This window comes from Pseudorca crassidens, chromosome 15, assembly GCF_039906515.1.
Source record: "Pseudorca crassidens isolate mPseCra1 chromosome 15, mPseCra1.hap1, whole genome shotgun sequence".
NCBI lineage: Eukaryota > Metazoa > Chordata > Mammalia > Artiodactyla > Delphinidae > Pseudorca > Pseudorca crassidens.
Window position 1 is genome coordinate 88181729 of NC_090310.1, and position 12181 is coordinate 88193909.

General features: G+C 52.8%; 1 protein-coding gene across 3 annotated transcripts in view; it reads right to left on the reverse strand.

Annotated features, from left to right (window-relative positions):
- The window catches only part of DIDO1 (death inducer-obliterator 1), a 51794-nt gene that overhangs the window by 19194 nt on the left and 20419 nt on the right, over window positions 1-12181 (reverse strand). For all 3 annotated transcript variants that reach the window (XM_067708682.1, XM_067708684.1, XM_067708683.1), the window contains exons 4-7: window positions 10843-11680; window positions 9867-10188; window positions 7721-7933; window positions 6717-6930 (exon numbers count right to left, since the gene is read on the reverse strand). In XM_067708682.1, coding sequence (XP_067564783.1) covers window positions 6717-6930; window positions 7721-7933; window positions 9867-10188; window positions 10843-11678 — 1585 coding nt within the window. In that variant the 5' untranslated portion in view covers window positions 11679-11680. The remainder of the gene's footprint in view (window positions 1-6716; window positions 6931-7720; window positions 7934-9866; window positions 10189-10842; window positions 11681-12181) is intronic.

Below are 12181 nucleotides of genomic sequence, written 5' to 3' on the forward strand. Positions count from 1 at the left end.
GGACAGAGGCCCCTCTTCTTGGGGGAAGGAACGAGAGTGGAGTGGAGCAGGACGCGGTGCCAGCTGTGACTGCCAGCAGGGGATGAAGGAACAAACCCGTCAGGATTAAAATCGAGTCCTAAGACCAGCTCAGTCACTGACTTTTTACAAACTTTGCTGAGATTTTAGTAGCACACTTTTAAACAACTGTAAAAAGCTGGCCTAAGATGCTTCCAGAATCCTCAGTGAGGCACCCATGATGGGGCCTCAAACAAATCTTATGTGACATTTACATTGTTTCAAGTGACAATTCCTGTTGACTTCGAAAACATTCACTCCCTAAGATCAACGCTTCCACTGGTCTAACCGGTGTTTTCTCTCATTCAGGGAAAACAGAAGCCAGGAGCTTATTTTTAGGACATTCACAGTACAGGTGATTAAAGTGACCTGCTATCCAAGAGTGGTAACAGTAAATGAACGTAATCTATTTAAAAAGCAGGGGATGGCTTTCCTTAACCATTATGCTGCTCTTCTATAAAATTAGCTGCTTCTGCCTTTTAAAAGTCCACTTTCATCATCCCTCACCTGCATCTCAGAGCGTATGTAAGTGTAATTACATAAATAAAAAGTTGGTAAGATGTGGGAACTGGTGGACCCCAACAGCAAGTCAGTTCTATCCCTCTCCTACTTTGAGGAAAAATGCTCAAAACAGAAAACAGTTGCATCTGGTCCCACCGTCAGCTGGATGTGGGTTAGCTGCTGCTGGAATGGCAGTGACACGGTGTAGTGCCAAAGTGTCTCACAGTGACAGAAGCATTACTTCTGAGTAGAGCTAAAATCAGATTTGCAAATTCATCCAAATTCCCTTTTAACTGTATTATGTGTATACATTCACAGAAGAGCAAGGCGTAACCAACCAACCACGAAGCACCAGTTCTAGAACAGGAAAGCAGCACACCCCCATGGTAGAGTGGCTCCAGCAGTGGCAGGCCCCCAGTGCTGCCAGCTCGAGGCAGCGTGACCGCCTGCCCATGTGCCGGACAGAGACGGCCTCCTGGGAGTGTACACCCAGTCTGGGCCATCCCGGGGTCTGCCTATGGGGAAAAGAGTGGCCCAAGCTCCAGGGCAGGTGCTGTCTTGGGGAGCAGATACAGGAGGAAATGCTGGCCGGTGGCCAGGCCACCGCCCCAGATGACGTCGTTTCTGCTGGGTCTGGCCATTGGTTTATACTGGAAACGAGTTGTTTGTGGTGAAGCCCGGTAGGAACCAGGCAGGCCGGTGCGCTCAGGGACCAGCAACAATCTAATTGGCTAACTTCCCAATAAGCATGAAACTGGGGGCCTTGCCACACGGCAAGGTGGGCCGTGGTGCTGTGGCATCGCTGGCCACTGGGTGGCACTGGTGGGCCTTGGTGGGGACAGGAGGAACCGGGAGTGGAAGCTGTGTTACTCCGAGCAGCCAGTGCTGTGCAGCAGGACGAGGAACCAGCGCCGGGCAGGAGCCCGAGTCGCACAGCATCGCGCGGCCCCCGCCCAGTGACAGCCGTTGTCGGGGTGGCCCCTCACAGGGACCAGTGAGAAACCCTGAGGGACGGTCACTGCTTTATACCTTTTGTCCTGCCCCAAAGAGGTGCCAATTTACCCTAAAAATCCCCAGATATGAGGCTTTCAGTCACACTGACACGGTGGGGGGCAGGGGGAGAGACACTACTCAGAATGATTGGCTGTAAACGCCAAAGAAATCAAAGAGCTTCTTATGTGACCAGGCGCCAAGCAAGCCCACGTGGTGCAGGTCGGAACGTCCCCTCCCCCCCCCCATTCCCACAGGGCCCCAGATCCACCCAGGCTCAGTGGTGAGGCCGAGGCAAGGCAGCTACCGCCACAAGGCCCGGGTAACGTAACGGGACCAGCCAGGGCTCAGAGGACACAGTGGAGCAGCAGGGGCTGGGGGGAGTGGGCTCTGCTCACTGTGACATCAGCTCTATTTTCAGCTCAGCCTGACACGTGTACGAAGACGTTTCTCATTTCAACTTTGTTTCTTGGCTGTCAAGACGTTTCCTAGTGTGAAAATTCAAGTAGCAAGAGAGAACATTCTGCTTTTGTGCCTTTGCTTAAATATTCTGCAGTGCATTATTCCTGGAGAATTAAAGTTGTGCTTACACAGAAACAGAGAGACTCCCCACTGAAGACTTGGGAGGCCTGATCTCCATCTCTGGGGCCCTCGCGCCAGCTGCTCTCCATCGCTAGGGTTCTGTATGTGGGTCCACAGCCAAACTGCCATGATCTGGGGCTACACAAAGCTTGTCCAGATTGACTTTTTTCTTACTGATGTGCAGTATCTGAGCGACTTACACCTCAAGAGAGGTGCAGAGAACTGGCCATAACAAGCTTGCAAAAAAACCAAGTACACCTCCGGAGGCAAATGGACCCTTCCTTGTTTTCAGAGTTTCACAGATTTTGAAAACCAAAACCCAATTCATGTTGGACTGGTAATATATGAAAAAAAATGGTCACATCATCCCTCAGCATGAACCACGAGAAGGAAACGGGGCCGAGGCTGTGTGTGAGGCAGGCGTTCCACTCTCCTGTCTACGCCAACTGGACTGGTGGGGACTGGCCGCCAGACCTGAGACTCAGCTGGAAGTAGAGCTGCTGCTTTCCCTCACTTCCAAAACCCGCCAACAGGCACTTTCACCACTTTGACAAGGTTCAACGTTAACCGTTATCTGTGCCTGCATCACCTGCTACTTCAAGCAACATGATGGGGCCGGGGGCGTGGTAAGACTCTGGGGCACATAGCCCGCGGCACCTGCTGACCCCGGCGGGTTAAGCGGCCGTTACCTTTGTGCTCGTCTCGCTGACGCCTCCAGGTGCATGGCAACGCCCCGACCTTCGTTGACAGAAATCAAAGTGGAAACCCTTCTTATCGATCTTCCAGGTTTACTTCTTTAACTTTCAGAAGGTAAGACTATGACTACGTGCACGGTGACGTGCAACACGCAAAAAATCAAAAACATTACTTCACAGCTTCAAATATGCCTGAGACTCCTACACCGTGTGGGAGGGTTTACAGCTGCATCTTCAAAAGAACCCTCGGGACTCGATGCCACCTAAGGGACTCTGCCGCGGGACCGTCTGTGAACAGTGCCACAGGAGATGCAGAGCCCCAGAGGCCACATGAAGGCCAAAGGGCAGGTGAGGTGAGCAGGACCACTCCTGCTAGAAACTTCTACCCACCCCCACCCCCGCTAAAGCATAAGAACTAAGGGGGGCAGCCAGGATACATCTGAGGGTCTCTGTCAGAAAAAGTACATGTACATGCGAAACCTCCCCTGCACTGATTTTCTGAAGTTGGCTATTAAAAAAAAAAAAACTGTAAAAAGTAAAACACTTAAAAATACGAGAGAATGTCAATGACCAAGAAAATTCCAGCTATTTGGATAACTTTAAAAACAGCTGTCAAGGTAAATCCTTATCAGGACAAGTTTTGGTTCTCTCTCCAAATGGGGGGAGGAGATTGGTGAGATGTACAAGGCTGCTTTGTCCCCACCCACATTTTTTTGCCACTGAAGATCTGGAAGACACAGATAAAAACAGCTCGTGCAGCTGATAAAACATGCCTCTCCCACCGTTCCATTTCTACCAAACACCCCTGGGTCCCAGGCACCCCATCCCCCCCCCCCCATCTATCTCACCGTGGGGACTTGTCTTCTCTTACTACCTGTGAAGCGTGCTCCCGGAACCCACACCAATCCCTGTGAAACCCGCGTCCCCAGATCCACTTCGCCATAGCACGGGGACCGGACATGTGGCACACGGGGACCACGGGGCAACGCTCGCATCGGGGCAGGATGCTAACACATCACTGGACCTGGGTGCACAGGTGCTGCAAGGGGTCCCCATTTCAATTCTCAAAGCTACATGAAACTGCAGAAATCTGATTTTCCAGTCAAAATTTGTTCAGGTCCCCAGAGTTTTAAGTCATCTCAGGGCCATTTAGGGAGCCCCAAACATGGGGAAATGTGCCTATGCCTATCACAATTCCACTTCCAAACCCTAACAAACCAGGGACACTTTCGAAGAACGTTTTCAGCCCTCTTCGTGCCTGTGCCTGGACAGTAATGAGAGGCGACGGAGAGGAAATGAAGAGGAACCATGAGGAGGAGTAAGAAACACAGTGACCTGGGGGGAAAGAAAATGGCAATCGTTTCCATGAGTTACACTGGTTTTGTTCTCAGAAACTCTGAAAAATTAAAAAAAAAAACTCATCAGAGAACAAGTACGTGTTAATCCCACCACCCCGAGGACCTGAAGATCTACTGACTGTCCCATGAGAGAAGCAGGTCAGAGCCTCTGTGTAGCAAGGTCTTGCCCGTGACGCTCATGAAGGGCTGCCCTGAACCCACAACCCAAGGCCAGCGCCAATGGCCTGGGAGAAGGGGGTGGGGGGCAGAGCACCTCCAGGGGCAGCACATTGGCTGCCCAAGGATCGACCCAAGATTTGACCTGAATCCAGGTCAACATGGAAAACGCCCCCTTCCTAAGAGCTGTCCTGGCATCACCTGCACCCAGAAACATATCACGCTCTGCAGCCAGGGAGGCAGGTGGGGGCCCTGGTGGGGATGCAGGGTTCTGCTGAGTGTATGCGAGGGACCCCCTCCCATTGTGCCTGTGTGTGGGGACCCGGGGAAGGTCCACAGCCACTGCCACTGTCAAGTAATGGTTTGGGGAAGAGGCAGAGGCACAGCTGCTACTCACCGAGGCTGAAGTCGGGTGTTTACCAGCGACCTTTTACACTCCTCCCAATCATCTTTTGGGAAGATGACATTTCTGGGATAACAAAAAATGATCAGAAGCAACTAGCTCAAAACCATGTCCCTTATGCAGGCTAGAAGCTGTGGCTATCCATCCACGTAGTTCTGAGACGTAAATGTGCTGGGAAGGTGATCAGTGAGGAGCTGATGTGCAGAGAGGGAGGGTGGGGCAGAGGGAAGAGAAACCCCGCCTGTGAGCAGAGCCACCACCTCCTGGGGGCAAGTCTCCCCGCCCCTCCACCCCAGTCTTCCCTCAAAAACCAGGAAGTCAGAACTGGGGATAAGTGAGCACCCACCCCTCCCCCAAACCCCGCCAAGCCTCCTTTCTCACCGTGCGCCCTACATCTGGCCCCGCACTCGGAGCCTGGGGCAGTCTCCCAACTCTGGCCAACAGAGATGGGAGTTAACTGAATTGAAGCCAGTCACCCAGGGTTTTGTGGCCACACCTCGGTTTTCCTTTTATTCTGTCGCGTGCCTATAACCAACTGAGAACGTTTAGCACAGGATTCCAACGCGACTGCTCCCCACCCCTTCCCAGCTGGGCGATGCTTATATTTAGGTCCATTCGTAACCCCCGTAGAGGCGCTACTGTGTAGAGGTGCTAGAACTTGATGGGTATTTGCGACACGTTGTTAGCATGAAGTTCTTGGTTCAAACAACCTGAGGTGTATTGAGACTCATTTTAATACAGCAACTGGTTAACTCTATATTTAACCACTCACTCCAAAAATCCAAAAATAAATAAAATAAAATAGATAAATATGCATATATATACACACACAGCATTGCTTTGCAGTTCACTTGCAACTCCATTTCTCAGGTCTTGGGTCATTTACATTCTCAAAATGCATCTAGTTATGCAGTTTTCTAGCCACACTACATCCATGAGGCCTTCCCTCAGGCCACTGGCCTAAACAGCCCGCTGAGAGGAGGAAGCAGCACGTGGCTATAATCCTGGGATTTGGGGCCATTTAACCTCTTGTGCTTTTAAAAAAAGTTGCAAGAGTATAAATAAAAGATAGCATAAATAAAAACTGAACACAAAATGACCTTAACCATAGAATAAGAATAAGATGTGCCCCAGAGCAATTTAAATTTCTAAAATTTAATTTTGGAGAATGAGCTGAAAAAAAGAAGAAAGAGAAAAGATTCAAGCTGCATGATCTCATGGGATTGCAAAGGTCTGTCTGAACTTGAAGCCTGGGGTGGGATGACCCAGCAGTGCACGCCAAGACTCCTGGTCTGGGTGCTGCTCAGAGTGGAGACACTGTGCTCACTTACCTTCAAGCACAGGAAGCAGGGTAAATGGCCTTCAAGACTGGCATGTGTGTTTATGTTGTGTGTAGTATGTGAATTGGACATAAAAAAAATTCCGGTTCCGTCAAAAATAATATAACTCCTGAAACTCATGCTTCAGTTGAAAATCAGCTACAACACTACTGTGCTAATAGTAATAGGTTCCCACAATATACAAGGAAGTGAGGGTCACGTGTGCTGGGAGCAGACTGTGTGGAAAGACCCCCGCGTGGAGAGCCCACGGCGGTGACGGCGCTGTGGTGAACATCTGGATGACGGCGGACCTTGAGTGCCAGGCAGCGCGCCCCCTTGTCACATTCTGCTGAAGATACTACACATACTTACCAGAGACTGATAGTAAAGAAAAGCGATTAAAGACATCAATCGTCAGAGGTGAGACATTCAGCAACGGGTCTCGTACAGCTTTTTGGAAACACTGACAAGAAGTCCCGACAGACTAAGGATGGGCACGCGGGGCTCAGGAGGCCTCCTGGACTTGGGCAAGGGCTTTGATCTCTGCAGGTGCAGCAGAAAACACGGCTAGAACTCCTAGCTCTGGACAGGCCCGAGTGCACGGCCGTCCAGAAAGACCGGGAAGGGTCCAGAGCTCCCCCCGGGTGATACATACATTTATACAACAGTGGCGGCCAGGGGGCAGCAGTCTTTTCTGGCTTTACTGCATTGTAATTGTGGTCGCTGGCCCAGGACGGCGTGCTGCTCTCACAGGGCGGCTCCTTAGCGAGGACCTCACTCCTTGGAGGGACCAGTGCCACCTTCTTCGCTGCGTTCTCCTTCTTGTCTGGAGCCAGTCTCTTGTGCACAGAAGAGATTTTAATGCCTGCCTGGATAATCAGTAAAGCCCCAATCATTAATGAGGTCAGAAATTAACCTTTGCTCATTTCACTCTGCAGTGAGGGTCACGACTCAATCAGCTCCTGGGCCATCCTAAGCCCAATACACTGCATCTGCTCAGCAGCGGGCTGGCTACTCCCCCACATCCAGCAGGCCCGCATCAACATCCGAGCGATGAGAAGGTCCCTGACAGAATAACCCGTCATCCTAGCATCCTGATGAGGTGCTAGGCCACCAGGATAACCGAGGGGCCATGGAGTGAGGCAGTGAAGCAAGGCGGAGAGCACGGCTGGCCGGGGCCCTGTGTGAGAACGCGCCCAAATAACACTGACAGGCAGGAGCTGCAGACACAACAGCACGTGGAGAAAGGACAGGCGTCCAAACAACATCGCTGTACCCCACCAGGAACTCAGTGCGGCACCCCCAGAACCCACTTGCCACCCCGCTGCCTGCACGTCAACTCCCCACACAGACTCCAACAGGGACCGCTCTCCTCCCGGCGGGGCTGGTGTGTGGGTGGAGAGCTATTCCATGCAGCAGCCGGTTCCCACGTTTCTATCAGTTAATCCCTCGGCTAGAGGCGGAGAAGGAAAACATGAGAACACGTGCCTATTTGTAATGCTGACGAGAACACTCGTGGGCAAGGCGGAGGGCAGTGCAAAGGCGCCGCATCCTGTCTGGGCCTGTGTGCCCTACACTCTCCAAACCAACCCACCGAGCCCGTAACCTCCAGACGCTTTTGGTTTCAACTACACAAATGGTTGGCCTCCGTCAACTCACCTGAACGCTACATTTCTGAAGAATGATTTTTTCCGGCTTTGTCTTGGGTTTCTCTTTAGGTTTTGGTTTCTGCTCTTTCCCTGCGCTCAGGAAGCGCATGGTGGCCGCGGCGTGTTTCAGGATACAGTCGCTGCTGCAGTAGACAGAGTCGGGCTGCGCCACGCTTGAGCACCCGGGGCCAATGCACCTGGCGGCACCAGGCGCCTCTACGACCTGCAGGATCAGACGCGGCTTCAGTGCTCGCCCGCTTTGGTGGCTGTGGCACTTCGTAATACAACTATTCACGGTACCGAGATTACTGCTTTTAATCATGTATGAAGAAATTATGAATAAAGATGTACCTCTGTTTATTCAAAACACACAACTCCACCTCCCCTGAGTAAGGGCCTCAAGTTCTTACCTGCCCGTCATGCCCCGCAGGAAGGGCAGAACTCTAAGGGGACCCCGGCACTCCTGCTGCACACTCCTGGACACAATGGGACCGCACGCCACAAGGAGGTCCCCTTATCGGGCAGATGGGCAGGGGTTTTACCAACGAAATTAAGATCCCAAGTGAGAGGATTGTGAGTTAGTCCAAAGGGTCCAACTTCATCAACTGAAACCCTTAAAAGAGGAACTGAGCCTCCAGAAGAGAAAGGATTCCACTGCTGCCTCTGCTGAGAGGGCGCCCAGGCCTAGGCTCGGCGGGCAAGGTTGTGAGACGACACCCAGGACACCCAATTAAACGTGGGTCTCAGAAAACAACAGATAACTTTTTGGTGTCACCATGCCACACAAATTGCCCGGGACATATTTTACCTGCTAAACCAAGTCAGAGCTTTTGGAAGTGGATCTTTCCCCAGCCGAGCCTCTGATGAGACCTCAGCCCCCACCGACACCTGGAGGGCAATCTTGTAAGACCCAGAGCAGAGGGGGCCCGGCTAAGCCAGGCCTGGGCTTCTGAGCGAATAAATGTGTGTTGTTTAAGCCGCTAAACAAGTCTGTGGCTGCCTGCCGTGCAGTAGGAGCCTGGCTCACGACAAGGGCTGAGCACAGCTGTCCACGATCACTAGAACATGTTTTGACGGTCGAGACTAATAAGATACATGAACATACCCCTCAAATGTACTTGAGCAAAATCTTGTGTCTCAAATTATGCACTTAATTGTTTTTTCTCCACAGAATCCAAATTTTACTCAGAAAAATACTTTATGTGTAGTCTCAAACACATCAGCAATAACATGACGTTTCCTACTGACTTACATTTCCATTAATTCTTCTTCCTTACCAGTTATCATCATACTTCCACTCGATGCCTCCTCATACCCCCATGACAGGTAAAATTTAAATGGTCCAGCCCTCGAGGCTACGTCAGTGCAAGGGGGAGACGGCGGGAAGCTATGACACGGCCACCGCAAAGTCGTCTGCATGCCCAACACTGGCTAGAGAACGGGCTGTGGGGGCGGCATGGGCCCCCAATTCAAGGAAGGCCTGGGGTGAAAACATGCTCTGAGTAGGACAATCCTGAGAGCCTGAGACAGCTCTCAAGATGCACGGAAACCATGACCAAGAATCACGGCCCTTGGGCAGGAGAAACGAGTGAACAGAGCTAGGGAAGGAGCATATAGAGCTGCACAAGCACTGGGGAGCGGGAGACCACCATAACAGAGGGCGTGCCAGCCGCAGCTGAACTGTCACCCTGGGGAGCCGTGCGGTCACCACCGCTGGCCTTGGCATCTTGCTGCGAGGCAGGGACAAGACCACTGGTTCTCTCAAGGCGGTGACGGGTAATATAGGTGCACATGTGCCCCTGTGACTCAAAAATAATTTTGTTCACATATGCACTTCAAACTCAGGATCCATTCATGAGAAAACTGAAGGGAAGACTTAAAAAAGTGAGTCCACTTATGGAAAATGTTAAGTCAGTAATAACAGCATAGGAGATAGATATGATTAACAAACATAGAGTAAGAATAGATAGGCCTGCCAGCCTGGAGCAGGTGCATGGACCTGGGAGCTCGCAGAGCCCAGCCCTGCGCACAATGCCACTCCTGGGAAAAGCTAACTTATCTCAGAAGACAAACGCTCCTGTCTTGATGTTTCTGCCAATGGCAGCTGAGGGCTCCACGGTCACCTCTACCGCTGACCTTGGGAGACAGGTACTTACGGGCTGGAATATCTTGAGTTTTTTCTTGCCACTTGGGTTTGCAGCTTTCTCAATTCTACCCTTAATTCCTTGGTCTTCACTCGATTTCTGCTCCACGGTTCCTATACTTGTACAGTCTGTGCCGTCGGCGTCCGCAGGTCTCGACCTCGAGTCCTGCGTGCCTGTGGTCTCAGAGCTGGGCTCGTCCTGCACTTGCAGGATGGTGCAGTTTGGGCAGATGTAATCCTCCCCGTTCCTTTCCAAGAGCCTCCCTCGAGCCTCAGAAATGCCCACACAGTCGCCATGAAACCATTCTTCACATCGGTCACAGCAAATCATAAATCTGGAATGATAAAATAAAGAATGGATATTATTAGTATAGGAATGGAAAGTGAGAGACCAACTCAATTTTAAACACAAGTCAAATTTCAACCTTCTATTATGAAAAAAACAAAAATATTACAGAAACGTGGAGAGAATAGAATAAAGAGCATCCACGTGCCCTTCTCAATTTTACTAACATTCAATCAAATTTGCTTCATCTTTTCTTTGAGGGAAGCACTCTGCCCTTGACACCACAGTTCTCGTCCACAGAAGGGCAGCCACGCCTATACCCCCCCACACACCCTGAGCTGCCCCAATGTCCACACCACAGCCCAGTCTCAGCCGGTCTGGAGCAGCGTCACCCAGCAAGCTCTCTGGGACAGCAGATCCCCTCTGGTCCAGGCCGCCTTGTCCGTGGCTGGTGGGACCGAGGCAGCCAATGTCCCACGCCAGCCCTCACCTTGGTGGAGGGTGTGGCTCTTGGCAGTGCCCACCCACGCCGTTTTTGTTTTTGGACAATGACTTGTTCGTCTTTCCCAAGAGAACAAGTCCCTCATTCAGGCCACCCTGGGACTCTCTAAACTAAGACGAATGGAAAACGCTCTCTGGCACTTTCCACAGCTCGGACTCCCCCCAGAAGCCTGGGCAGCCACTCCATCCTCCCACGACCCACCTGTTATTATGAGGCTGGCGGCACAGGCAGTACAGGGCATTGGGGTCGTACACCTCACATTCGGGCTTGTGTCGGACTGCGTCTCCGGGTTCCTCTGCATTCCCCCCTGGGGCCGCCCTCCCTTCCAGTTGGCTCTCTCTGTCCATTTTCGCCGCCTGGGACGCAGCCCCCAGGTCGGCCTCCGGCTCCTGCGGGACGGGCAGCGAGCCCTCCACTGCATCGCCTGCCTCAACGTCCATGGTCTCCACCGGGTCCTCCTCCCGATGCTTCTTCCGCAGGCGGCTCTGGACGCCCTTGGGGGGCCTGTCCGTGGGCTCCTGCTCGCGCTTTCTCCGCAGGCGATTCTGGAGTTCTTTCAAAGTCAGCCCATCACTGTCGCTATCGGAGGTGTCATCCTCGTCGCCACGCCCTCTGGCCTTTGCCGAGGAGGCCTTTCGTTCCTTAGCACCCGTGGAGCCAGACCTGGGACCGCTCTTCCCATCCGAGGTGCTCTCCACGCTCCCCTCAGAGGCGCTCTCCGCATCTGTCACTGGACAGGACGCCGGCTCCGCCGAGTCCTCTAGGGACACGGGGGTGCCCCTCCGGCCCCGGCGCCGTACCGTGGTCAGGAACTCCTCCACCCGCTCGGTCCGCTTCGGCTGCCTTCCACTGCGACGCAGCGACAGGCTCTGCTGCTGCCGGGGCAGCGGGTCCAGGGCATCCATCTCCACATCCCCAGCGCCCTCGCGCTTGGCGATGGTGGTCCTCCGGAACCCCCACGTCTTCCTGAACTCTTTGCTGGTGGGCTTGATGGCCTTGGGCGCATCCTCACCACTCGGGTCACCCTTCTCGTCCATACCTAACGGGGAAATGCAATCAAACCACACCAGGCGTCAGCCAGGGCCGCGGTCCAGGACCAGGACAGGCACCCACCAGCCACGAGAGCGCACGAGAAGGGGCAACACCCACACGGAGGAAACCCAGACACAGTGAATCGCAACAATTCTCCACCTACAAAAACCGAAGGTGTTTCCTAAAGTGCGCTGAGAGGATTCAAGGGGGTTCTTGAAGAAAACTGTAACAGTTACGTATCTAATGTTCAGTAGACAAACACAGCTAGCAAACCAAATCTGTGAACTGGTCAACTGCTGAGGACGAGGATTTGTACAAGTGGTAGCAGGGAAAGAGGAAGCGAGCAGCAGTGCTGCCAGGACAGGACAGGGTGGCGGGTGCCTCGGGCTCTCCAGCACAGAGACGCGGGGCCCACCTGGCTCTGCCCGCAGAGCTCGGTGGACAGAGCGCTGTGCTGGCTCTGGGCCTACTGCTTGGAAGCCCCAAGCTGTGTGTGAGACGTCTGACC